Source organism: Rhineura floridana, chromosome 7, assembly GCF_030035675.1.
Source record: "Rhineura floridana isolate rRhiFlo1 chromosome 7, rRhiFlo1.hap2, whole genome shotgun sequence".
Lineage (NCBI taxonomy): Eukaryota > Metazoa > Chordata > Lepidosauria > Squamata > Rhineuridae > Rhineura > Rhineura floridana.
Genome location: NC_084486.1, coordinates 142,602,148 through 142,628,841, shown reverse-complemented (window position 1 = coordinate 142,628,841; position 26,694 = coordinate 142,602,148). Strand labels below are relative to the sequence as shown.

At 44.4% G+C, this 26,694-nt stretch overlaps 2 protein-coding genes across 2 annotated transcripts in view; both read left to right on the top strand.

Annotated features, from left to right (window-relative positions):
* Positions 1 to 3,150, top strand: part of MCF2L2 (MCF.2 cell line derived transforming sequence-like 2) — a 283,600-nt gene extending 280,450 nt beyond the window's left edge. Inside the window, exon 27 of the mRNA XM_061637410.1 lies at positions 1,073 to 3,150. Within this exon, the coding sequence (XP_061493394.1) occupies positions 1,073 to 1,338 (266 nt within the window). The 3' untranslated portion in view covers positions 1,339 to 3,150. The remainder of the gene's footprint in view (positions 1 to 1,072) is intronic.
* On the top strand, positions 2,361 to 26,694 carry LOC133389534 (guanine nucleotide exchange factor DBS-like; the record flags this gene model as incomplete). The annotated part of the gene is made up of 6 exons (XM_061637409.1): positions 2,361 to 2,469; positions 10,171 to 10,257; positions 16,104 to 16,222; positions 19,263 to 19,375; positions 22,490 to 22,593; positions 24,726 to 26,694. Coding segments are annotated over 6 exons (633 nt in total), but the record flags the coding sequence as incomplete, so codon positions are not given.

The window sequence follows — 26,694 nt, the reverse complement described above, 5'->3', positions numbered from 1 at the left end:
CCTGTTAATCAGTTGACATGGGGGGTCACTTACAACTAGGGATGGGAGAGCAATTAATTTGGTTCACGTTTTAATTGAATCCTATCTAATTTGCACTTCTCAGACCAATGCATCAGGGCTTAGAGATCTGTGGCCCTCCAGATGTTATTGGATTACAGTTCCCATCACCCCTTACCACTGGCCATGCTGGCTTGGACTGATGGGAATTGGAGTCCCAACAACATGTGGAGGGCTGTCAGTTCCCCTTTCCTGCAATACATCCTATGGCATTGGTATTTCTTGAAATTTTGTGATTCAGATTCCCAGCTAAAAAAGCATATATTAGGGGAAAGTGCACAGAAAAATGTGTATATTGGTGAAAATACGGTACAAAAATGCATTATATTAGGGAACAAAGCTTGCAGAAATTCTTACATTAAGACACAAGTGCATACAAATGCATGTGTTAGGGGAAATGCACTCAAAAATGCATGCAAATATTTGTGGGGGAGATGAGGCAAACTGGAGGTTGGAAAAACTAGGACTGAAAGAAAGCAAAACTGACAGATTTATCCATCCCTACTTGCAGTATGTGCAAGTAACTGCACGATAAAATTGCCATCTCTATTATCATGGCAAGTGGTGAGGAAATTTTTTCCACACTTCAGTACTTCCATCAGAAACCTCAGGAAACAAAAGAGTGGCAACATTTACCTCACCTCTTGGCAGGAAAGTGCAGATGATCAGCTTACCACCAAATGACTACAAGCAACCTGTGGTAGGTTGCCACCGCTTGGTTAAATGGCGGAATCACTCCATACCTAATCTTCATTAATAGGCCATTGATAGCCGTCTGTATTCCTCCATAGCAAACAAGAGTGTGTGGTTAGAGCTCTCTGTTTGTGTAAACAAGGCTTGTTTCAATATAACAAGCCCTGAATCAAATTCAAACCTTTTTCTCACATTACTGCAGTTTTAAATGCAAACAAGCTACCCTTTTTTAGTCTTCTCCCAATTGCTGTTATCCTTCCTATACCTTGTGTGCTTGCTTGCTTCTTAACCTTCCTTGACCTGCATCTGTCTGTCCTCCCAGATCCAGAATCTAAAGAGAGAGATGTAAACCGCCGCTTTTCCTTAGCTTCCTCCATCAGCACCACAACTAACACATCTGCTCTAACCAAAGGTACAGTCCTGCTAACACTTAGCTGCCTTCCTTCCTCTGTTGACATTGGTACAAAAGCGGTGGCACTGAAACCTTCCAGCTTGAACCTACAGTCTGTTCTGCAAGACCAAGAGGAGAAAGGGTCAGGCGCAAGACCTCCGATATGGAGCTGCACCACCAGGATATGGCCCCAGTGAAGCAAGAGGGAACAGTCTTGAACTGCAAGCAGATACGCATAATTCCAAAGCCTGCTGCGGAAACACTCACTACATTTCTGAGAAAAGGACTCACCTTCTTACCTGGCTTGAGCTCATTGGGAAGGGAGTTGTTCTTTTGGTTCGGAGCAGAATCTGAATAGTGCTGATTGGTTGGCTCTTTTGTCAATCATGAAGCACCCACCCCCAGCTTCAAAACTGGGCTTTGCACAGTGCTGAGTGGCTATCTCCTGAATCCCTATCCCGTCTAAGAGCTGTTTTCAAAATGTGTGTGTGTGACAGAGGGAAATCTAAAAATAATAACCAAGCCCTGTACAAATGTATATGTTGTGATGGAGGTGCAATTGAAGAGGAGGAAGAAGACTGTGTTCTGTGATCTTGCTGCTTCTTACAGTATGCCATTTGGTTATTGCAGCGTATTAGGGGGTATTTCTGGTGATTCGTGGATGGATTTCCATCAAAATATTTCCAGATAAAAAATGGTAGTTCCATGTGATGTGAAATCAACATTGAGCAAACTTAAGTGGGTTAAAAACACCCCAAGGGAAATGTAGCATTTATCAACTTGAGTTCTTTCGGTCAAAATATTAGCAGACATGGAGAGCATATCATCCATTGCTGGGGTATTTGCCTGTGATCAGATGAAATGATGAGTTTCATGCCTTCAAATTGTCAGGTGTTAGCTATACTTCTCATGTTAACCCAAACTTGTCACAGTGGGCATCATACATGTGTTAGAAGGTGTGGCAGTATTAGGTATAAGTCTACTCTTGTGTGTGTTCTGCTTTCCTTTAGAATTGCAGATAATCAAAAAATGCAAGGCATTTGGTGATTTTGTGGCAAAGCACAGTATGTTTTTTCCCCTACCATCTTTGCAAGCTAACTTTTAAAAAATATTAGAATCACTTCATTAGTAATTGTGTATGCTAAGGTAAGCTAGACATTGCCCTCTATTGCTAAAACCTGTTCCTTTCCATGCCAAGAAAGCAGTGTGAACATCTAACTGTATTTCGATTCTTGTCATCTGCAAACTTCACACAGGTCCCCTTGTTCCTGCAGTTAAAGTCAAGAGGCATGAAATTAAAAGCGACCCAACTCCTCTGGGTTTCGAAGGTACACATCTATAGACTTGATGCATGAGCCACTTTGTTGGCAGTCCTTTGATTGTATCACTGATGGAACACTCATACTTTCATCATCACTAGCACATTACATGTGGGAGAGAGCATATGGACTTCTGAATCAGTGTATCAGATCATTTTCAGTTTCTGGAAGAACCATTTGTCATCATTTCATTACCTGTTCCGCATGTGTCTGATCTGCCTGCCAAGTTCCAGTTAGGGCAAGGTTTTATATATATATTGGTGGCAATGGGTGGGGAGGAATTTCATAATCTTTTCCCAGCGCTAGGACTGGACTTTGTTACTTCAGCAGTGGGCTGGGCTGCAACTTCCTCTTCAGTTCATTCCAAATGAAGATCAGAGTTAAAACTGAAGCAGAGAGAAAAAATTTAAATAACCCCTTACCTGTCAAGTACTGTGTGAAAAATGAACCAAACGAGAAGGTCTTACACGTTTCTGGAACAATTGCTATCATTCCATGCATTCCACTTTTTAGTAAAAAAACAAAGGGCCTCAGAATGGGTAACAGAAACATTAACATTACCAAAACAACAACATCCACACAGCAACAGACCATTTGAAATGCAAAACACTAAAGCCAGCATCAAGATAACATTCACAATAATAAAAATAATTAACAAAAATGATAGCAGGCCCCACAATCACTCCCAGTTCTCCAGTTATGTATAGTACATCCAACTCACCCTTAAAGCACATGACTTCCCCCAAAGAATCATGGGAACTATAGTTTGTTAAGGGTGCTGGGACTTTGTAGCTCTGTGAAGGGAAAACCACAGTTCCCAGAATACTTTGGGGGAAGTCATGTGCTTTAAATGTGCATTAAAAATGAAATGGACTGCCTTCAAGTCGATCTCGACTTATGGTGACCCTATGAACAGGGTCTTCATGGTAAGTGGTATTCAGAAGGGGTTTGTCATTGCCTTCCTCTGAGGCTGAGAGGAAGTGACTGGCCCAAGGTCACCCAGTGAGCTCCATGGCTGTGTGAGGATTTGAACCCTGGCCTCCCAGGTCATAGTCCAACACTCTAACCTACCTCACACTGGCATTAGATGTGCTTTATATATGCATGGTGGGGCTAGATGGAGCGGCACAGCCAGCACTGCATCCACAGCCCCGGTTCTCATGCCTGCCAGGGTAGAAGGAGGCAGGAGGAAAAAAATGTCCCCTCATTGGGCCAGCTCCATTGTGGTAGCAAGGTCCACACAGTATCCAGTAGGCCCAGCCCAGCCCTAACCCCTCCCCATGAAATGCCCCATTTGCGGGGGTGTACATTGGCTGAGTTGCTTTTGAGCAGGGGCATTGGGGCACTCCTCATTGGTGGTGCTTCTCCACGAATGGCCAAGTTCCCCACCAGCAGAGCTGGGCAGGGCTCAGCAGAGGGATACTCCCACTCCATCCAAATTTCCTCTAGGATGGCAGATTGGGGGTTTGGATAGCTCTGTTAGTTACACATTTTAGCCCATTTTCTCATTCAACTAAGGAGTGCTCAAAGTGTGGCTCAGAGAGTGGAAGTAAAGGCACAGTGCCATTCCTTGCATTCCTCTGCCCTTTTCTGGGGGAGAACAGCGGGCGGGAAATAAACAATGTCAACTCCAAGGCCGGTGCAATTTTCTCCCTGATCTGAGTTTGTGTTGGGGGACTAGGAAGGTGCTGGATCCTTTGGATCCAAGGGTCCCCCCAATCCCTCCCTGGCATACTGACTTCCAGCATGCTGACATCAGAGCTCAGACACTGGAAGAGAAAAAGCTGTGGAAGGTTCCGTGGAGAGAAGGCATCGGACATCATCTCTCCCCCTCCAAGGTGATAGGAACTCAGGAAACCTGCTTTATAGTGAGTCAGATCATTGGTCCATCTAGTTCAGTATTGTCTCTACACTGTCTGGCAGTGACTCTCCAGGGTTTCAGTCAGGAGTTTTCCCCTGCCGTTCCTGGAGATGCTGGGGACTGAAACTGGGACTCTCTGCATGCAAAGCAGATGCTTTGCCACTGAGCTACGTCTCTTCCCAGGAATGTGGGGGCGGCGCTAACTTGGAGATCTCTCTGTGCCCCTAGAGATGCTTCCTGTGGATCTTGGGATGCCTTCCCAAGGGCCATAGGATTGCAGGGCAAATCACTGTTCCCTTTTTACTTCAAGTGAATGTGAAAGCTGTGGAGACTAGGGATGGGTGCGAAATGTAATTCAGTTCACATTTCAAGGTGAATCTATCAAATTTGCTCTTTCCGAAACAATATGAGAACAGAAACAGAACCATCCTTTGAAATTTGCACTCATTCGAATTTTGCAATGCAGTTCGCCAACCAAACAACGTTCACACAAATGCATATGTTTGGGGAAAGTGTGCATAAAAATGAATATATGAGTGAAAATGACACACAAATGCATTTTATGATGAGAAATTGCCTGCAAAAGTTTGTATATTAGTCAAAACTGCCTACAAACGTGTTTGTTAGCAGAAATGCACATTAAAATGCTGGAGAATTTTCATGAGGATTTTTTTTAAAATTGCAAATTGCTGCAGAAATGTGGAGAACTGAATTTAAGGTTGGAAAAATGAGAAACTAAGAACCGAAATTGATAGGTCTTTGCACCCGTAGTGGACACTAGGACGGGCATTTCATTTTAAAACTGGGCCTTTTCCACTTTCTATGCTATATTTGCAAGGGTCACAGTTCTGCTAAAAGATATTCAAAGCATCATTTGTGAAAGCACCTAAGCTGGGGCTGGGGGCAGGGAGGGACCTGCCACTATCTACTTGTGTCTGTGGTCATTTCTTCATTGCTACATTACTTTCTTCTATTTTGTTCTTTCCCTCTTGAATGCATGCCACTCATTTGTCTCGTGGGTTTGCTGTTTGCTACGTTAACATGTTTCCTGTGTCCTTAGTTGCATTGCATGCTGATGTAAACATTACCACTTTTTTGGCACCAATTTCCTTTCCTTTACTAAATGGCTGTAAAACGAGTGTTGCTAGGGTCTCAGTGCTGCTCTTTGGCTGCATGCTCGCCATCATGTAACCCTGATGAATTACCCCCTTGCACATTTTAATTACTCCTTTTGAGATAATGATTGGCAAAAGTAATGAATTCCCCCTTTTCAGTGCATGCCCTGTGGGTATTTAATCCAGACAGAACAAGGTTGAAGTGTTCTGGCTTCTGTTCCCTTGGGAGAGAGGAGTGGAGTGTAACGTTCCTCCCAGCTGGCACCACCTGTCAGGCTCCCACCTGTGGCTCCCACCAGTCAGAATGCTAGTTTTTATTTTTTCTCCAGCTCGCCCTAGCACAGATCTTGCAAGATCCCACTGCTAGGCAGCACTACCAGCCACTTCCTGTAAACAATACTGCCTGAGACTTTGCCTTTGTCTCCTTCTGGCTTATTGTTACTATGTGTCTGAGTGCCCTTGCCGTCCACAACCCCCCTGTACCTTGTCTATAAAGCATACAGCCCTGGGTTGCTCTAGATACTTGTTGATGTTACACTAACTCTCTCTTCACCGCTGCCACCATTTGATACTGTTTCTCTGCCTTTGGTATTACCCTGCCCACCCTTCTGGTCTGTATAAACCCCAGCCACGGATCAGGCTTTTGGTAAACCAATAAAATATTTATTTAGAAACACCAGGAAATAACAAGATTATGTAAGGTAGACTTCACAAGTGTATGGTTTCATATAGTGTCACTCTTTATGTTTCTGGTCATACATATTTTGCCTAAATATCAGCCAAATACAATCCAAGCCTCCCTCAGAACTCTGCCAACCAACTCCTCCAAATAACTCTCCACTACCAACTCTCTCAACTCCCCAACTCCCTCCAACAACTCCCCCTCTCAACTGTCATCCTCTCATTTGTACCTTCAGCCATTCAAATACTCAACCAATCATCATACAGCATTCTAGCCCATGTACTCCCCCCCTCACTCAATCCACTTACCATATATCCTTTAATAAACCCGCACTTACCATATTTACAGTTATCAAAATACAGGGGCATTACATGGAGCTCTTCCATTGCTTTGGGCAAAACTTCATGCAAACTTCCTGTGCACCCAGGCATCCACTATGATGGCTTAGACGATTCTGGGGTGCTCTTTTCCTGGGGTGTGCCCTCCCTTATCATGGTGAGGTGGCCATGCTAGAAGAGTGCAAGCCTAGAGTTACTTGCAACACCCATCATTGCAGATATCCATCACATTGTACCACCATAGGCAATTGCTTAGGGTAAAGTAGGTGTGGGGGAACCTTTGGCTCTCCAGATGTTGCTGAACTACAACTCCCATCAGCCCCAGCAAGCATGGCCAATGGCCAGGGATGATGGGAGTTGTAGCTCGGCAACATTTGGAGGGCCAAAGATTCCACCACACCTGGAATAAAGGCAGACACAACATTTTATGAATTTATTGTGGAAATAACTTGAATGTGTTGTCACTGCCAGCTAAACATAGGCACATGTGTGTTTTTCTGTCCTGTGGCAAGCTCTGAATGGACCTGTTCAGTTTGAACCAGAGAATTTATTTATTTATTTATTTAAGCTTATATACCGCCCGACTAGCAACAGCTCTCTGGGCGGTGAACATTAAAAATACAATAAAAATAACACAATACAGTATATCACAATACAAAACTGTACAAAAAACTGTACAGTCTAAAATCAAAATATAATAATTTAGAATTAACAGGAATTAAAATGCCTCAGAGAAGAGAAAGGTTTTAACCTGGCGCCGAAAAGATGATAGTGTCGGCGCCAGGCGCACCTCCTTGGGGAGACCATTCCATAGTTCGGGGGCCACCACTGAGAAGGCCCTAGATCTTGTCACCACTCTCCGGGCTTCCCTATGAGTCGGAACCCGGAGGAGGGCCTTCGTAGTAGACCGTAGTGTACGGGCCGGTTCATATCGGGAGAGGCGTTCCGACAGATATCGTGGTCCCGCGCCGTATAAGGCTTTATAGGTAAGTACCAACACTTTGAATCTGGCCCGGAAGCATATTGGAAGCCAGTGCAACCGGGCTAGCACAGGTGTTATATGCTCAGACCGCTTAGTTCTTGTTAGCAGTCTGGCCGCCGCATTTTGCACTAGCTGTAGCTTCCGAATCGTCTTCAAAGGTAGCCCTACGTAAAGCGCATTGCAGTAGTCCAGACGCGAGGTTACCATAGCATGTACCACTGATGTGAGGTCCTCCTTACTCAGATAGGGACGTAGCTGGGCTACCAACCGAAGTTGGTAGAACGCATTCCGGGCCACCGAGGCTACATGAGCCTCAAGTGTGAGGGAAGAGTCTAAGATGACTCCCAGACTACGCACCTGTTCCTTTAGGGGGAGTGTAACCCCATCCAGGACAGGGTATATATCCACCATCCGATCAGAGAAACCATCCACCAACAGCATCTCAGTCTTGTCAGGATTGAGTCTCAGTTTGTTAGTTCTCATCCAGTCCATTGTCGCGGCCAGGCAACGGTTCAGCACGTCGACTGCCTCACCTGAAGAAGATGTAAAGGAGAAGTAGAGCTGCGTGTCATCAGCATACTGATGACAACACACTCCAAAACTCCTGATGACCGCCCCCAGCGGCTTCATATAAATGTTAAAAAGCATGGGAGACAGAACCGAACCCTGCGGGACCCCACATTGGAGAACCCACGGTGTCGAGCAATGTTCCCCAAGCACTATCTTCTGGAGACGACCCGCCAAGTAGGAGCGGAACCACTGCCAAGCAGTGCCTCCAACTCCCAACTCCGCAAGCCTCTCCAGAAGGATACCATGGTCGATGGTATCAAAAGCCGCTGAGAGGTCAAGGAGAATCAACAGAGTTACACTCGCTCTGTCTCTCTCCCGACATAGGTCATCAAACAGGGCGACCAAGGCAGTCTCAGTGCCAAAACCAGGCCTGAACCCCGATTGAAATGGATCTAGATAATCGGTTTCATCCAATAGCGCCTGGAGCTGGTCAGCAACCACACGTTCCAGGATCTTGCCCAGGAACGGAACATTGGCTACTGGTCTGTAGCTGCTGAAATCCTCTGGGTCCAAGGAAGGTTTTTTCAGGAGTGGTCTCACTGCCGCCTCTTTCAGACAGCCAGGGACCACTCCCTCTCGTAAAGAGGCATTAATCACTTCCTTGGCCCAGCCAACTGTTCCTTCCTTGCTAGTTTTAATTAGCCAAGAGGGGCAAGTATCCAGTACTGAAGTGGTCGCACGAACCTGTCCAAGCACCTTGTCCACGTCCTCGAACTGAACCAACTGAAACTCATCCAACAAAACATGACAAGACTGTGCTCCGGACACCTCAGTAGGATTAACTGCTATTAAATAGGAGTCTAAGTCCCGGCGAATGCATGAGATCTTATGCTGGAAGTGTTCAGCAAATTTATTACATCGAGCTACCGATGTATCTGCTGTATCTTGTAGGCCTGGATGGAGTAGGCCACGAACCACTTTAAAAAGCTCCCGTGGGCATGAGAGAGATGACTGAATAGTGGCGGCGAAATGTTGTTTCAGTCCCGTATTCTGTGCGCCCAAATGCCAGCTCTAAGACCATTCTTCTTCCCACGTAAAACGCCACCTGGGGCCTGGTCCTGCAAGGTGCCCACGTGCAGAGCAGGAGCCCAAGAAGGAGAGAGCGGAGACGCCAGCCAAGCAGCAGCAGCAAAGCAGGCAGATGGCTCTCCCTCCCTGGGCGGTGATGGTCCTCTTCCCTTGCAGGCACTGGATCTCCCAAGCCCCCTCAGCCAGCCGGCTTATATATCCCCTCCAAAGAAGGGACAGATGGAACAGTATCAGGCACAGCTGGCTGAGTACCTGGAGCCTGGTCCTGCAAGGTGCCCACGTGCAGAGCAGGAGCCCAAGAAGGAGAGAGCAGAGATGTTGGCCAAGCAGCAGCAGCAGCAAAGCAGGCAGATGGCTCTCCCTCCCTGGGCGGTGATGGTCCTCTTCCCTTGCAGGCACTGGATCTTCCTTCCAGCAATTCTTCACACAGCTAGATTCTCCTCCCCAACTCTTTCTCCCTGCCCGTTTCTAGTTATAGGCAGCCTCTGCATCTCCCTGTCTTCTCTGGGCTTTGTTGCGTGAAGACTCACCACGGTTCAGGGCTTATCCACGTGGAAGAAAGGCTGGTTGTGGTGGGCTAGTGTCTGTGACATCATCAACACCCACTAATTTACATGTTTTTATTTTAATTAGGCGGATGAATATATATATGAATAAATGCATGTGTCTCACCTTTTAAAATGTAAATTAAAAGCTGGGCAGCCTAACTTGATGCGTGAGGGCAGGAGCACCTCCTTGTCGTGAGAAGCAGTTTGCCAATCCAATTTGCTGGTGTGGCACGCCTATAACACAGGTTGCAAAACTGGGTGAAGAACCTGTTGTGATTGTCCTTAGAGTGATACATCTGCCTTCACCCTCATAGTGCAATCCTATGTACGTCTAGTCAAAAGTAAGTCTATTGAGTTCTGTTGGATTTAGTTCCCACAGGTAAACTTGTATAGGATTGCAGGCTAACTCTGCCTTTAAACCAGAGTACAAAGAAACAATCTTATTTATGTGGCATTGATCGCTCACCATAGTGCTAGCAAAGAAAGTCTCCTGGGTGGGGTTGCATGTTCAGCCTATCGTTTTTTAAGATGGATTCCCAACTAGCAACAAACCAACCAACAAACCAACCCTACTTCCTATCACAGATGCCTTTGAAAGCAACCTCTTGGCTCAAGCTAAATGCAGTGCTGTTCCCTCCACGAGGTCGGTACCTAGATCTGCCTCACAAACAGGTAAATAGGAATCGGAACTTTGTACCAGAAGACAACTAGTATGTACTGATCATTTTTCCAGTGTGAAGCTCCTACAAAATGAAATGTTGCTCAATGAATGGGAACTACACGCTCTTGTGTGGCATGCAGTCATTTCACTGGGGATTGCACAGCCAACTTCCTAATGGATTGTGCCTAAAATGTTGAAAAGCATGCTTCCAGCTGATAACTGAGTCATTCTTTGCTCTGCCCACTTTAATTTTATTTTGCTTTGCATTCATCATTTGTTTGCTGTTGCATTCTTCCTTCTTCCTCTCCCTTTGTTCTCTCCTCTACACACATCTAAATGCAGGTTGTAAATTCTTCAGAGGAGGGACCTATACATTGCTTATGTTCCTCTGTAAGAGATCCTGTATGCCCTGATGATGCTGTCAAAATTATTGTGATGGCAAATTGATGATTTGCTCTAATGAAAAAAGTTCACAGTAGGGCCTTGAGAAGCTTGGAAACTATTATTTAATCTGATTCTGAAATGTGATACAGATTTTACAGATGTGTGTTGAAATACAGATTTTGAAGGCAATTTCCCACTTACCCCTTCTTGGTGTGGAGTGATGCTTTTTAATTGAATTGTTTTAAATATCTGCATTACTACTTCACTCATTTCCACCACAGTGCCTACATCAAGGAAGCCGGTGTAACAAGCCGGTTGAAGTTACACTGGCTTAAAGCCCATCAGATCCTAACTCCATTCAGGAGGCCTTGGGAGAGGAGAATGCCGGCTCAGCTGGCAGAGACCAGTGGGAAGAAAATAAAAGCCGCAAAAAAACCCAGAGCTATTGTGTGTTTTTATTTAGACCATCCTTGTTTTGGCTTAACTTACGCTGGGACTGGAAATCACACGATTGAACTGAACAGATGTAGGATACAGTATGGGACCCTTCGCCTCAGACCCACACCTGCCACACCCTCAGAACATCAATTTTTTTTTACTTGTGCCAGCTTAGCTTCCAACAATCTTGTCTGAGCCAGGGGGAGAGGTGTTTTGCCGGCTGAGCCAGGATGAGGGACATAAGCTGGCATAGCCCAGCTGAGCTGGTGACCCACCATATCCTAACTCCCCTCAGCCTGGCATAAATACCTATAGGATTGTGCCCTAAACTTTACTTCTTTGAGGGCCAGATTTCACATGATGCTCATGTATGGTCGGGGAAGAAATTCAATTCAGTTCTTATTTAAAGGTGAACCTATCTAATTAGCGCTTTCTGAAACAATGCACAAATCGAAATACAGACATTCTTCAAAATTCGCACTTCTCCAAATTTTGCAATGCAGTTCTCCAGTCAAATAATGTTTACAAAAATGCATATACCGGGGCAAAGCATTGTAAAAATGCATATAACCGTGAAATCCATTATATTAGCGGAAATTGCTTTGCAAAAATGTGTCAGTTGGGAAAAACGACACCAAAATGCTGATGAATTTCCATGACGACTGATGTGGAAATGTGCGGAACTGAACTTAAGACTGGAAAAATGAGAAACAGAGAGAAACTGAAAAGCCGAAATTCAGACAAAATCACCCATTCCAATGCTCATGTTAACTTTTCCATGGTATCTTTTGTTTTCCAAAATTCAGCCAGGGAGACTACAAAACAGAAGTGGATAATGTCTGTGAGAGAAGAAGGGGGTTCTTAACACTTTACACTCATTCTGTTTTCCCAATAAAGATCACACACCTATTTTCTTTCTAATAATAAGAATAAAAAGTGATGCTTTCTCACACACCTCAAGCTGTTTTTTGTCTTGCAAGGGAAAAGATACAGGTACCCAGGGAAAAAGGCTTCTGGTGGGGGGGTTTCAGCAGAAAAAAAACATAGGATCCATCCCCCACCACCCCCACCACTCTGCTGCACATGGCAGAGCTGGATCTGTTCCAGCTCAAGAAAGTTTTTTTTATTGTTTTAATATCAAACAAAAAAGCAAAAACAAACAGAAACAAAAAAAAAACCCACCACTACAGGTTTTCCAAAGTCAATACAGGAAATGGAGGCAGGGCCGGTGCCAAAGGGTGGCCATGTCAGGCCCTGGCTGAGGGCCCCTGTGGCCCAGAGGGGCCCCTAAAGGGCCCCTTATTAGGGTGGGAGAGTAGCGCTGCCCTTCTGTGATCAGCAGCAGGGTCCCTGCCACGGATCTCAGGGACGGAGCTTCCAGGCTGCCCTCCCGTTTGTTTCTACCACCTACCTCTCTCCTGTCTTCTGCTGCTGCGCACACTGCATGAGTAGGGCTACCATCAACCAAGATGGCGGCAGAGGCATCAGCCCCTTAGAGAAGCCTCCAATGCCATCTTGATTGATGGCAGCCCTGTATGCGCAGCGCACGCACTAGCAGAAGACAGGAGAGAGGTAGGTGGAACAGGCAGGAGCCACATGCCTGGGGCAGGCTGGTGCCCAAGAGCCCAGTCATGCCTGGTGCCAGCCCTGAATGGAGAAAACAGTTGCAATTGTTACACGAATCACAAACTGAATACATTACCTATAACCTCTCATGCTATATTTCTGAAGCAGCTGTTGATAGATGCCTTTGCATATGATCTTTTGATCCATATAAAATAAAGTTCCACAAAATGGCTTTAAAAGCCAGATGTAGTTTTTCTTTTCCTTGCAGGCAATATTATGTGTAAATAACCCTAACCCAAGAAAGCTTCTAATACATGTGTTAGTCTGTGCATAAACTATGGCATTTACCCTTTCTTTGGGTTGTGCCACCTCAACAAGACACTACAACAGGATTTTAACTTATTACACAGTAAATGAAGCGTGGAACCCATCTTAGGTATCCTTCCCAAACAATGGGAAGTAACTCTGTGTTCCTTTTCATCATCCTCATTGGGCTTGTATCTGAAATGGAGCCACCAGAGTGTAGCAGGGTTGAAAGAGATTTGCTAAAAGAGATTAGATACCCATCTCTCATGCTGTAGGTCAGGGATGGGGAACCTTTGGCCCTCTTGATGTTGCTGGACTCCAACTCCCTTCAACCCCAGCCAGCATGGACAATGATTGGGAATGATGGGAGTTGTAGTCCAGCAACTTCTCGAGGGCCACAGGTTCCATACCTCTGCTATAAGCGCAAGGCACCAGAGGCTACAATGACAGCCTGTGTTATGGAGTTGCTGTCAGGTGGTTGCATATTTTTGGCAAGAAGAACTACACAATTCCTACTCATTATAGCCTTCCCTTTGAGGCAGTTATCTGAGAAATTAGGCAGTATCTAAATATCATAAGCAGTGTCTTGGGAACATACAAAGCTGCCTTATTCTGAATCAGATCCATTGGTCTATCTAGCTCAGTATTGTCTGCACTGACTGGCAGTGGCTCTCTAGGATTTCAGGCAGGGGTCTCTCTCAGTCCTACCTGCCAGGGATTGAGCCAGGACCTTCTGCATGCAAGGCAGATGCACTACCTCTGACCTATGGCCCTTCCCCAAGTTCTTTTAAGGACAAAAGCTTAATGTTGATGTCTTGTAAATTTAGAAAAAACTATTCCTGGCACAAATGAATGGAAACAGGACATGCTTAAATAGGCATTACATGAGAAGTTGATGCTTACTATACACACTTGCTTTATATAATCTTTGCCTGTTGTTAAGATTAATAAAAAAAAGTCAATGAGGAAATATAATCAGGCTGGTAGGATTTTGCTAGCATCATTGAGTCCTCCATCTCTTTTTTCCACTTTTTTTCTTTTCTCTCTCTTGCAATTTGACTAATTGACTAATCTTGCAATTTTACGGTTGGGAATTGGGAGGGGATTAGAAGGAGGTGTGATCTGTGTATTTCAGGGAAGGGTTGGATGGGTTATATATATATATATATATATATATATTGCTGTTTTATTCTACAAGTTAAAAATGCCTTAAATCAGGGGTTGTTAACCTGTGGTCCATGGACCCCTGGGGCTTCAGGGATTCTGTGAATTGTGCAGGGGGGGAAATCATTTTCCAATGCAATAAAATTAATTTTATTTATTTATTTATGGGGGCCCATAGCTTTCATCAGATTCTCAAAGGGCCTGTGACCCAAAAAAGGTTAAGAATGACTGCCTTAGATTAATGGGAAGGAGAAAGATTTCACGTTTGTGGCCTCAGCCTCTGTTCACCCATCTGTAAAACTGGACTAACCGAGAACTCCCTTCCAAGCAGAGATCGACTAATCCTCTTGCCATAGGCCACTAGTGAGTGCCCTTCCCCCAGGTTCTCTGTTATTTGCAGACTGTGTATCTCCATTAAAACATCATAAAATGCTAAAAAGCCAAACAACTGTGAATCAAATTAATTCTATAAAAATGTTCTCAGCAGGTGATGAATAACCAAAATTGTAGGGACCTGCCTGATTTCAGTAGGAACAGTCAATGTTTTTTTTTTGTGATTATTCTCACCACAGTACAGAGTACCAAATCTCTTTTTGTTGTTGTTGTTGCCTATGGCAGCCATTTTCTTCTGGCACCCACGGCACTTTTATCAAGATATAAATACCAGCACCTCTTCTTCTTCTTTTAAACAACAACAACAAAAGCACCAGGAACAGTGTTCCAAAATACTGGTGCCACTATACTAAAAGCCTTAGCTTGCATAGAAATGAAACAAATATAACTGGGTAAAAAAACCCAACCTTTATCTGAGCTTTGTAGCTTAGTTTAGACAATCCACACTGTTATCCAACAAAATGTAATTATTATTTTGTGCCTCTCAGAGTCTACATATCAACTAGCTGAATATCTCCAGTAGTCATCATGCTGACTTCTGAGCCCATATGGTGTCCAATACACTCATTCTGTTTTTGCCAAGGATTTACGCTTCAGTAGCAGAACGTCCCCTCCTTCCCCCGTGCCCTTCCCAAATCTGCTCCTGAGAGATGGGGAAGACACCCAGAACAGATTTAGGGAGTGTGTGGAGGACATAGAAGGGGGAAAGTTCCTTTGCACAAGCATAAATCCTTGTGCTAATGGAACAAGTTGCTTTACGCTACATTGGAGTCAAGGCTATGTTTGCTTCTGATATAACAGAAGACCTTGCACACCTTGACATCCAGTGTGGTGTGGTGGCTAAAGGGTTGTTTTTTCCAGTGAGAAGCCTGGAGCAAACCTCTGTCCACCAACAACATGAATAGGCCTTCGGCAGGTCACTATCACTTAGGGTGCTTCCATCCAAACAGGTTTGAGGGTGATTGGTGCTGTGTATTATATGGTTGGTCACCTGAGGGCCACATGTTCAGAGGGGTAATCCCTATTTAGATTGCTGTTCGTCCAAGCAGACCAGCAAGATTAGATATGGGAGCAAAGCTAATGTTCTTATTTATTTATTGCATCCCACCTCCCCCACCCCACCCCTTGGTGGCAAACAAAATTGTTTTCCAGGCAGTCTCCCATCCATTGACCAGACCCAGCTCTGCTTAGCTTCAGCAAGTTTGTTGTACTGTGTGACCGCAGACGATGCCCTAGTCTATATATTTGGCAGGATCAGATGAGATTTCAATTGGGAGCCTCTTGGTCTTTTGACTGGAGCCCCTTGAGTTGAGCCAGTTGAGGCCACTATGGAAGAAATAATACTGAATGCTCAGGTCCCAGCATTGGTGCATCCCTCCCAACAACCCTCTGCATCCCCCTGACCCAACTTGGCCTCCCTCACAAGTTTGCTGAGAAGCTATGCTGATGCTCCAATATCTTGGAAGAAGGACGTGATTGAAGTGTAATAAATCTGCTTGAGTAAGTCTCTGCTAGGTTTTTAAAGGTTAAATTTCCACACCATGGAGCAGTACCACCAGTATTTTATCTAAAGCATGATTGACAGCTGATGCTTTCCTTTGCAAAGGTTGGCCCAGCAAGCAGATGCCGTCGCTTGATACTTTTGAGGATTTTGAAGCCATCCCATCCAGCACTGAGGAACTCTCTAATTCTTCAGATATGGAGGAAGAAAGCCAGCCTATCAATGTATGTATCATCTTTCAAACCTTTGTGTTGCTGTCTTTTCACGACATCATAAGCTTGCATTATGCTTGGGCCTAAAGACTGCAGAAAAATTCAGTTTTGCATTTTCCCAAACTACAGGAATGTTTCAGAACATAATACTGGGTTGAGTGGGTACTTAAGGTGCCAAAAGGATTGTTGGAGAATTCCAGTGAAAGCAGAAATGGGCAGAAGTTGCCGATGTTCACTTATTCATCCTATGTCCAAAACAGAAATCAATCCAACAAATGTGATCAATATTCACTGCTGTTGTTGCTTTCAGTCTGCAAATGATATGTAATTGGGATGGAATGTCATGGCAACATAATGTATGTAATTTACATAATTAGTTATGTAAACCACATAATTTATGTCATTTCACCACAAGCAAGTCAAGTAACACAATTTTTGGTGGAAGACGAACTGTAGTGGAACAGAAACAGTGCTGCAATCCAAGGGATACAGGGCAGAATGGGAAATGATGCCTTCTTAAATAAGTGGGGAGCAGCAAATTATGGATATGAAGTTGTGAATTATTTCTTAAATCCAGTAATTTCAGATTGGGCAATAGGGTGAGGGTAAGGTTCTGTTTGTTTAACTATTTCAATTTGTAGCTTGCTCCATGTAGCTTGTAGCTTGCTTTGGGTAGTCTGCAGTTGCACCACTCAAGTGGAGAAATCAATACTAAATGCAGCATTCAGCAGCACCCTCAGGTCCTCAGATTCTCTTTAGTTTAAAACCCACAAAGTTTCTAATCATAAGGCCTAGGTCAGCGTTTGCCAACCCTCTGCCCTCCAGATGTTTTGGACTACAGCTGGGGCTGATGGGAGTTGTAGTCCAAAATATCTGGAGGGCAGCAGGTTGGCAAAAGCAGGCCCAGGTGCTGTGTACTTCAGAGAGATCATTGCCCATATATTTACTATATTTCAATTGTGCTTTAGATGGTTTTTAATTGTAATTGTTTTTTTGTAATGTTTTAAACTTTTATGGTATGCTTTTTCTTTTTGTAAATTGTTTTATGTTTGCTGCCCTGGGCTCCATCGGGAGGGCGGAATATTAATTAATATGTACCACTTCACCCATGAAGGTCATCTGGAGAAGCCTCCCTTTACATCCCTCCATTGACTCTGGTTAAATCTAAGAGGGTATGGCAGAGCAGGGTCTTCTTTGTTATGGCCCCCACCCTTTGGATTACCCTCCTAGTTTCTGCCACCAAGTGAAAACCTTTCTGTTTACTAAGGCATTTGCTGCACTCCATTGACTAGAGCTCTCTGGCATTTGTTTATGTTACTGCATCTGATTTTAATATTTTAAAATTTAAATTTATGATTTGATGTTGCTTTGAACACTTTGTGTTGCTGGGAAAGGAGTTCTGGATTTTAAAAAGTAAATTGCTAAGACTGTAAAGGTCAGCTTTACAGTACAATCCTATGTTCAAAAGTAAATCTCACCCTATTAAGTGGGGCTTATTTCCATGTAAGTATGAAGGGCCAGCGTGGTGTAGTGGTTAGAGTGTTGGGCTGGGATTTGGGAGACCAGGGTTCAAATCTGTACTCAGCCATGGAGCTTACTGGATGACCTTAATCCAGTCACTGTCTCTCAGTCTAACCTACCCCACTGTAAAATTGGGAGAGGGACAACCATTTTGTATACCACCTTGAGCCCCTTGGAGAAAAGTTGGGATATTAATGTAATAAATAAATAAACAAGGTTGCAGTGTTAAAATGCATGGGCTTTTAAAGTGGAAAAAGATTACATACTTGCTTAAAAAAAAAAGCAATGAAAGTAGAAGTTTTTGTGATGCTGAGACCTTTGCACCATTACTTTTATAGAGACTACCTAGCCTAAACACAGGTTGTTAGGAAAATTAGAGATTAAAACATAACCAAAAAAACCTGATTGATCATCCCAGAGTGCAGGACACAGAATAATGGGCTCAAGTTACAGGAAGCCAGATTTCAGCTGAACACCAGGAAATACTTCCTAACTGTGAGAGCTGTATGACAATGAAACCAATTACCTAGGGAGGTGGTGGGCTCTCCAGTACTGGAGGCATTCAAGAGGCAGTTGGACAGCCATCTGTCGCATATGTCACAGCAAGTGTGAATACAGGATGGGAAGAGCCGACAGAATGTAGAAGAGACAAGTCCTTGGGAGTCCAAAATTCAGGCTGACCTACTCCACTGTACCAACACCAGTTGGCATCTCCTCTCTGCTGGGATTGGAATAGCTTCTTGGTTGTTCTCTGAATCTGATAGGATGGCTCCGGCAGGATCTACTCCTCATCTGAGGATGAAGGGTTTTGAGCTGCCTCTCTGCTCATCCCTTTCCTTGGGTCTGAACTCTCCCATCCCTCTTCATCCTCGGATAAGTCCTCCAAGGAAGGCATGACAGTGACTACCCTACCAATTATGCTTTTTCCTTTGCTTATAGTTTACCCTTCTTGTTGTGAATATGTTGCCAATCACTTAACATGAGTACAAACTGTAGTAACCTTTACCTGTTGTTTTAGTTTTATTGTTGTTTTGATGTTGTGATACTTATATATTATGACTTTGTACATCGCTCAGAGTGGCTCGGTTTCCAGCCAGATGGGCGATAAATAAATCGCAGAAATAAATAAAATAAATAAATATGCTATAACCTGGATTCCTGCATTGAGCAGGGAGTTGGCCTTATAGGCCCCTTCCAGCTCTATGATTCTATGATTCTGTGACTCATACTGATCTCCCCGATACATTTAATCATTCTGAGGCTGTGTACACACCATATCTTTAAGCCCCCCCCAATCCTGGGAACTGTAGTTTACCCTTCACAGAGCTACAATTCCCAGCACCCTTACGTTCCCAAAATTCTTTGGCCGGGAGGGGGGAAGTGCTTTAAAGATATGGTGTGTACACAGCCTGAATGTCTGAAATGCATCCCATGGGCCTTGTAGTAGACTATCTGCCCCTTCCACCCCCCCTACCCATATTATTTTCTTCCATAGTAACAGCTGGTGTCACCTTGTTTCATTCATTTTTAGGGATCCAGCCTTTACCGGGTAGAAGGTAATTTTGACACCTGTTTCCCAGATTCCCTTACTCTGGAGGATGGAGACTTAGTGCAGTTTATACAGGAAGGCGAAGATGGCCAATGGTAAGTGTGGCAGCCAGTGAGGAAGCCTATCACCCAGGGGTGTAGTCGCCCAGGGTCTCAGGGGTTCTTAGACCCCTTACTTTTTTGGGAGCAGGGTCCCTTTGTCTTCAGCATCCTATGAGACAATCAGCATGACAGGGGAGTGTGTTAGCCACTGAGAAGTGTCATCTAACATGCTTCCTTGTCCTTTCCTGCTGATTGAAGCCAATCAGAGTGAAAGGAGGTGAGTCAGCTATTGAGAAGACTCTTCTCAGCAGCTAACAATCTTCCCTTTCATGCTTATTGGCTCCTAGGGATATCTGTTGTTGTTGGAGAAGGAATTAACAAGGATCTCATTCTCATCCCAGTAGCAAAAATAGGGGTGTGTGTGGCTGTGACTAACATGAAGGGATCCTGCACTTCTGAATTTGCCACTATACTACTGCTATCACCACACCTAAAGGCTGGTGACTGCAGAACCTTTTTTCCCCAGTTGTTAAACAAATACTGAAACAAACCTTGACAGACAACTGCCAGAAGAGAAAAGAGGGGGAAACAAGGAGTGGGGGAAGGAGTCAAACATTCTGTGGCCTCCAGTAGTTCACAAGCTAGTTTTAAAAAAGAAAACAATTAATTTGCTCCAGATGTAAAATTATGCAGGGTGAGAGTATGGCCTGGTTCTTAGCATGGGACTTCCTGCCAACATGCACCTATAGCAGTCTGTAAGCTGCGCTGGCTGAGGCCAGTGGGAGTTGTACTCCAAACTATCTGGAGGGTACCAGGTAGAGTGTTGTAAAAACTCTTAGGGTTCTCTCGGGTAGAGAAAAGATCAATTAGTAGCGGCGAATTCACAGCTACTGCAGTAGGGCAAACACATACATTACACAACAATGGGTGAAGCATGAGTCGCGGCCCCCCTTTTCTGCTTCCCCTTTTTATATGTTTTTGCAGATCACAAAGGCTTACACAGAGAGGCGCACACAAAGGGTTATCTAACCAGGCAGGAAGGAATGTGCAGAACAAGACACAAGATTGACCTAACGTAACATGAATGGCTGACCTTCCGTGCAGATGTCCATATGTATGAGAGCCCAGTTCACATGCTCTCCTCCATTTTTTGAAGTGGGGGAGGGATCACATGACTAGGCCCTCACTCGTGTGCACTTCTATGTGGTGGGTCTGCATCACACATTAGGTTAGGTGATACATAACTGAACTAGGACTGTGTAACCACGTGTGACAGGGAACTTTCCCTGTTAGGGACAGTTATCTACAACAGCTAGTTTTGGTACAGAAAACAGAAAACCACAGATATTTGCAGAGTTTCCAATTAAGAATACTCAAGAAGTTGTTGCTGTATTTAATTTCAGATACTATACTAAAAGCTTTTATAGTTTAGAAATGTTTAGAAGAGCAAGATAATAGGACATAATAGAGGTGTATACAATCATGCACAGTGTGGAGAAAGTAGACCAAGAGACGTTTTTCTCCCACTTTCATAATAGTAGAGCATGGGACCATTAGGTGAAGCTGAAAGTTTGAAGGTTTATGACTTCACACAAGCACATAATTAAATTCCCTACCACAGATGTAGTGATGGCCACAAGCACGGACAGCTTTCATGGAGGAGAATGCTATCATTATGGCTGTGTACTATCTCCAGTATCAGAGGTAATATGTCTCTGAGTAGCATTTGCTGGGGAACATGAGCAGGATATTATGCACATGTGCTGCTTGTGGGCTTCCCTGAGGCATATGACTGGCCATTGTAAGAAGAGAATGCTGGACTAGATACTGGAGGTATTTGGGTCTGGTCCAGCAGGCCTCTTTTCATATTCTTAAGGAGACAGGCAACATTCAACCAATAGCCCAGGTGCTCTCTCATAGTCTGAGAACTTTTATTTTATGGAATCCAGGGAACAGATGGGTATAAGGAAGGTGGCTGGAGCAATATTTAAATTAACTGGATGCAATCTACAAGGCCATACCTTGCTACATCTGCAATAGAAACAAGCAATTCTATCAGGGATACAACCTACTGTGAGGAGAAATTGCAATAGGAGGACATTTCACACATTTTTTTTAAGTGTACATAGGAGATGTTTTAAGGATACAGTACAGGATAACAGATGTCTAATTAATCAAGTGATGTTTTGACTACAAAGATGAGATCATGTTAGAAACTGTGTGAGAAGAATAGGGAAACATCCACTGGGTATTTTCTGTGTCCTCACTGTGGGAGTCTGTGTGGATCCACAATTGGCCTCCACAGTCACTTGCAGACCCACTGTTAAAGATCTTATCTTGAAAGACAATCTTACTCGGCCACGAGTGATCGCCAATGATAATGAATGAAATGAATGATTTCCTTTGATATGGAAGTGCCCCCTGATGGCCACTTAAGATATAAGACTGGAAATGATTCATTAAACTCAGTCTATTTCTAGCATAAAGGGCAGTACAGAGCACAGTGTAAGGGACACCAGACAGTGTCCTGGAGGCCCGAGGAGAGCTTTCAAAACAACCCATGAGAGATGGGTACCACTGTTTACAGATGTCCTTACAGAAACAAAGGGCTGTAAATAGCTGCTATTTCTATGATTAATGCTACAATTAACCCTATCTTTAATAAACTTTGTTAGAACTTATTTTTGATGCCTTTAATTGCCTTGCCAAAGTCCAATAAGAATCCCAGCCCAGGCTTAGGTAACCTGTGGCAAAATGGAGTAGGGGGCGAGTTCTGCGCATCACCAGCTATTATTCTGTGAAATGGCTATTTTGTGGTGTCCATGTTAATTTCTTAGCTTTCTAAATGTCCCCCAGAACTGGGCTCCCTGTCCTACCCTAAGGTAAATGCTGCACAAAAGAAAAAGGGAAATAGTATATGCACAAGTCCTACCATTGTTTTTACAGACCATTCTTCATGGGGGCTTTGCAATAAAACTGCCAAATGTCACACGCTTGGATATGTCCCCAAATGCACGAAAAACTGCTGATCAGGTCCTCGTTGTTTTTGCCCCGCAGTGCCTTTTTCCAACAAACTTCCCTGTCCAAACTCAGACACATTGCATGAATTTCACTGAAGGTGACAGCTGAGTGGAAAAGGTGGTGATTATATTTCCATTGAACTTTCAGGTTAGTGAAGAAGCTGGTTTCTGAGAAAACGGACTGGGTCCCTTCCAGTCTGCTACAGCCAGCAGGTGGAGACACCAACAACATCCACAGAATCGGCAATGCAGGTAGCACCCTGCAGCATTTGGCAGTATTTCAAAAGTTTTATGCTGCGTTCCCTTTTTAAAGTGTTGTTGTTGTTGTTATTTGCACCACACATTCTCGAACAGTAGGAAATTCCAGAGGACTGTTATGGTTTCAGTTTCTTAGTTAGGAGAGAGAACTGCAGGCTTGTGGTGTTTATTACCTGCCCTTCACCATAAGGCCCCGGGGCAGGTTACAACCATATAAAAATACCATGTTTAAAATCAGTTCAATCAGAACAGGGTGGGTCCTGAAAAATATCTCAGGTATCAGAGGCCTGGTAAAGAGGCATGTCTTCCAGGTAAATGAAGGTGCCAGAGTTTGGGAAGGGAATTCCACAGCTTAGGGGCTGCCACTGAGAAAGCTCTTTCCCAAGGTGGCGGAGCAAACAAGAGGTCCCCTCTGCTGATCTTAACACCAAGAGGAGCTGCAGGGAAGGAGGGCATCTTTCAGATACTTGGATCCTCAGTTAGGGCTTTAAACACTAATTTTAGCTAGCACCTTGAATTAGGCCCAGAAACCAAGTAGTAACCTGTGCAGAATAGGGGTTATCTGAGTTCTAAAGGGAACTCCAGCCAGTAATCTGACTGCTGCATTTTGGACCAGTTGACATTTCCAAGTATTCTTCAGGGGCAGCCCCACATTGAGCTAGCTGCAATAATTCCGTCTGGAAGTTAGCAGCATATGCAGTACCGTAGCCAAATCATCTTTGTCCAAAAGGGGCTGAAGCTGGCAAACCAGCTGGAGCTGGAAAAAGTACTCTTGGCCACTGAGGCCTCCTAGCTTCCAGTGACAATGTTGGATCTAGGGGCACCTCCAAGCTACAGTTGTGTTCCTTCCAAGGACGTGCACCCCTGTCCAGAACAGGCCATCCCTCCATCTCTCTGACCTGAAAAGTCAGAGCATGTGGCACCGCTGTCTTATTAGGATTCAGCTTCAGTGTATTGGTCAACATCCATCCCATCACCACTCCCAAACACTGGTCTAGCACCTGAACCATCTCTCCTGCTTCAGATAGAATGGTGAGACACATATATTTTTGTAACGTCAATTCATTTAGAAATCTGCAGATGGGAAATAAGTAGGCATGCACTGGGCATACACACACAGGTAGTGCTAGAGAATCATCAGTCCCTCTAGCCAGCTCCAAAATATTAAAACATCTTTTTTCCTCTCTCTGCTATACTTCAAACAGGACAAACAGACCCCTTCCCCATTGTTTCCTAAGGATATAGATGAGTGCAACCTTCCCAAATCTGTGACCCTTCAGATATTTTGGATTACAATTCCCATAACTCATGACAGCTGGTATAGCACAGTGGGGAGGAGAGCCTGGCTGGGAGTCCAGAGTCTGTGAGTTCAAATCCCCGCTCGTGTCTCCTGGGTGTCAAGGGCCAGCTAAAGATCACCCCCACAGTGAGTGGCTCAGGGGTTACGTGCCCTGCCACCTGTGCAGCCGTGGGCACGCTGCATAGTCCCAAGGAGCCCAGTTGCTCCCAAGCTGGCAGTTGCGGACAAGGAAGGGGCTGGCTTGTGCAGCTGTGGCAAGCTGAGCAGGCCCTAGCCAGCTGAGGAGGACTAGCCTCAGAGGGAGGTAATGGTAAACCCCCTCTGAATACCACTTACCATGAAATCCCTATTCATAGGGTCGCCATAAGTCATGGAGGCAGTCCATTTTTTCCAACTCATGACTGTTGGCTGTGCTGGCAGAGCTGATGGGAATTGTAGTCCAAAACATTTGGAGGGCACCAGGTTCAGGAGGCTGGATTAGTCTGATGGACCATCAGTGGTCATGAAGGACCACTGTTTTTCTTATCACCACCAAGAAGGCTACGGATGAACTTAAAATGTGAGGGCTGTCTCTTCAGTTGCAGAGGGGGGGAGATGATAATGAGAAAATGCAGTTGCATGTACTTAAGACTTTGTTTCCGTTGTGGAAGATGAGGTGTAAGATGGTGGTAGCAGCATTATCTTTTGTGACACTCCACCGCAAAGCTGGAATCCACTGTCTGGGTGGAAAATAGCTACATGGAATATACCCACACCATATCCAGGCACTCTCAGCATCTTCATTAGAAAGACCCTCATTACCAATATGGATGCATTCCTCTTTCAGATGGCTACAGTGGTACCCGCAGAACAGCACCCACAAGCTCAGAAATGAAGGAGAGTGAACTGACAAGAAACTTAACAGCTGAACAGAAGGCTGGGAGTTGAATACAGCTGGAAACGTTTCCTAAGGACTCCATTCTCTTGTCCGTTTACTGGTGGATGCTGGACCAAATAACCTTTCCCGCAAGCTGTGGACTTCAGAAATCTGTGGAATTTCATCAGCATGAAGTACATTTTTTAAGAATTGAAAGAAAAAACCCAACAACTTGCTAATCTAGGAAATATGGAGGATAATTTAAACTTCAAAGGTGACAAATAAATCCACAGTATGCTTTTCTACACTGCGTTTTTGAACCGTTGAAAAGGGTGTTGCCTAAATTAGGCTGACAGCAGTGAAAGGTTGCTATGCCCTCAGCATTGTGGCTATGTTGGTTAAATACTGAACTATTCAAAGATGGATCTATAGATCTCCCAGATAATATTCTTATTGCAGAGACAATACCAAATTCCTCCGTCCATTTAGATTTGCTGCTCAGCCTCACCTCCATTGCAGGCTTCTTTTTCTCAAGACAATCACGATCAGCAAGAACCAACGAAAATAGGCTGGGTGAAGAAAATGCCATTCCTGAACCTGAGCTGACCACCACGCCTTTGCACAGCAATGGGGGGGGCATGGCATGCTTTTGGCTATGATCTTCTGTCCACAGAGTGTTTTGAATGGTGAATGGAAAACGATGGGCATCTTGTGAGTAAAGACCGGGATAAGTTAGGCAAAGACAAGGGACAGTGACAGTGAATGCAATTATGGGGCTTGCTCGTGGAATCGAGAGGGTGCCTTTGTTTCCCCGTTTGTGATTGAGGGAACATATCCCGTGAATTTGGTGCTGACAATTCTGTTTGATGCTGCCGTTCAAAGTTCAGCACTTGAGTGGAATCCGTGTTGGACATTGTCATATGCTGGGCTTTTGAACAGTATATAACACTCCCCCGCCCAAGTATTTAATGCATCCCCTATATGATGTCCCCAACTTGTTAAGGTGCTGGCATATGGACCCACAGCTGATGAGGACATGTGGTCATATTTACAGTCTTTCACCATGCCATCGTATTATGGGAAAGACTATACCATCCCTCTGCCACCCTGGACAATATCATGATTTCCCCCAGGCTTTCAGATTCATGGGACACAAGGAACCTGCAAATTCTAGGGGAGAAAGAAAAATATAAAGGTGTTTTGCATGAAGGCATTTTGATGGTGAATGGGAAACTTCGGTCCCACAAAGCTGCTAGTAGTGTAATGTTTGAAACCAATTTTGACCTAGGAATAGGGCTATTTGATGGATGCTGTATGTTAGGCTAGTAAACTGAGAAAAATCCATATAAAGTTACCACCCCTTGGCATTTTGTCATAGTAAACTGAGAAAAATCCATATAAAGTTACCACCCCTTGGCATTTTGTCATAGTAAACTGAGAAAAATCCATACAAAGCTACCACCTCTTGGCATTTTGTCAATCTCCATGCAGCTGCACCACACAATCAGAGATCTTTAGCGATGGTGCAAAGCAGGGCTGGGGAACCTGTGGTCCTCCCCATGTTGTTGGATTCCTATCACCCCAGCCAGCATGGTCAGTGATCAGGGATGATGGGAACTGTAGTCCAACAACATCTGGAGGGCCACATATTATCCACCCCTGGTGCAAAGGATGCTGGGATGCACTGCTCAGATTAATGCTACTTGACTGACCCACCAATCAACTTCTTGGGCTGCCTGTGCAGTTGGGCTGGCCCTTGCTGTGCTGTGCAAAAAAGCCAGAATTTATGTACCTGTCCCAGGAAGACTTTGTAGAACTACTTCTTTGCATTGCAATGCTATGATTGAAACTGTAGGCCATTTCTCCTGTAAATTCCTCAAAACAATAATTCTAATTTGAATTGTCTGTTCTGTTCCCATTTTTTATTCTTATTACTGAA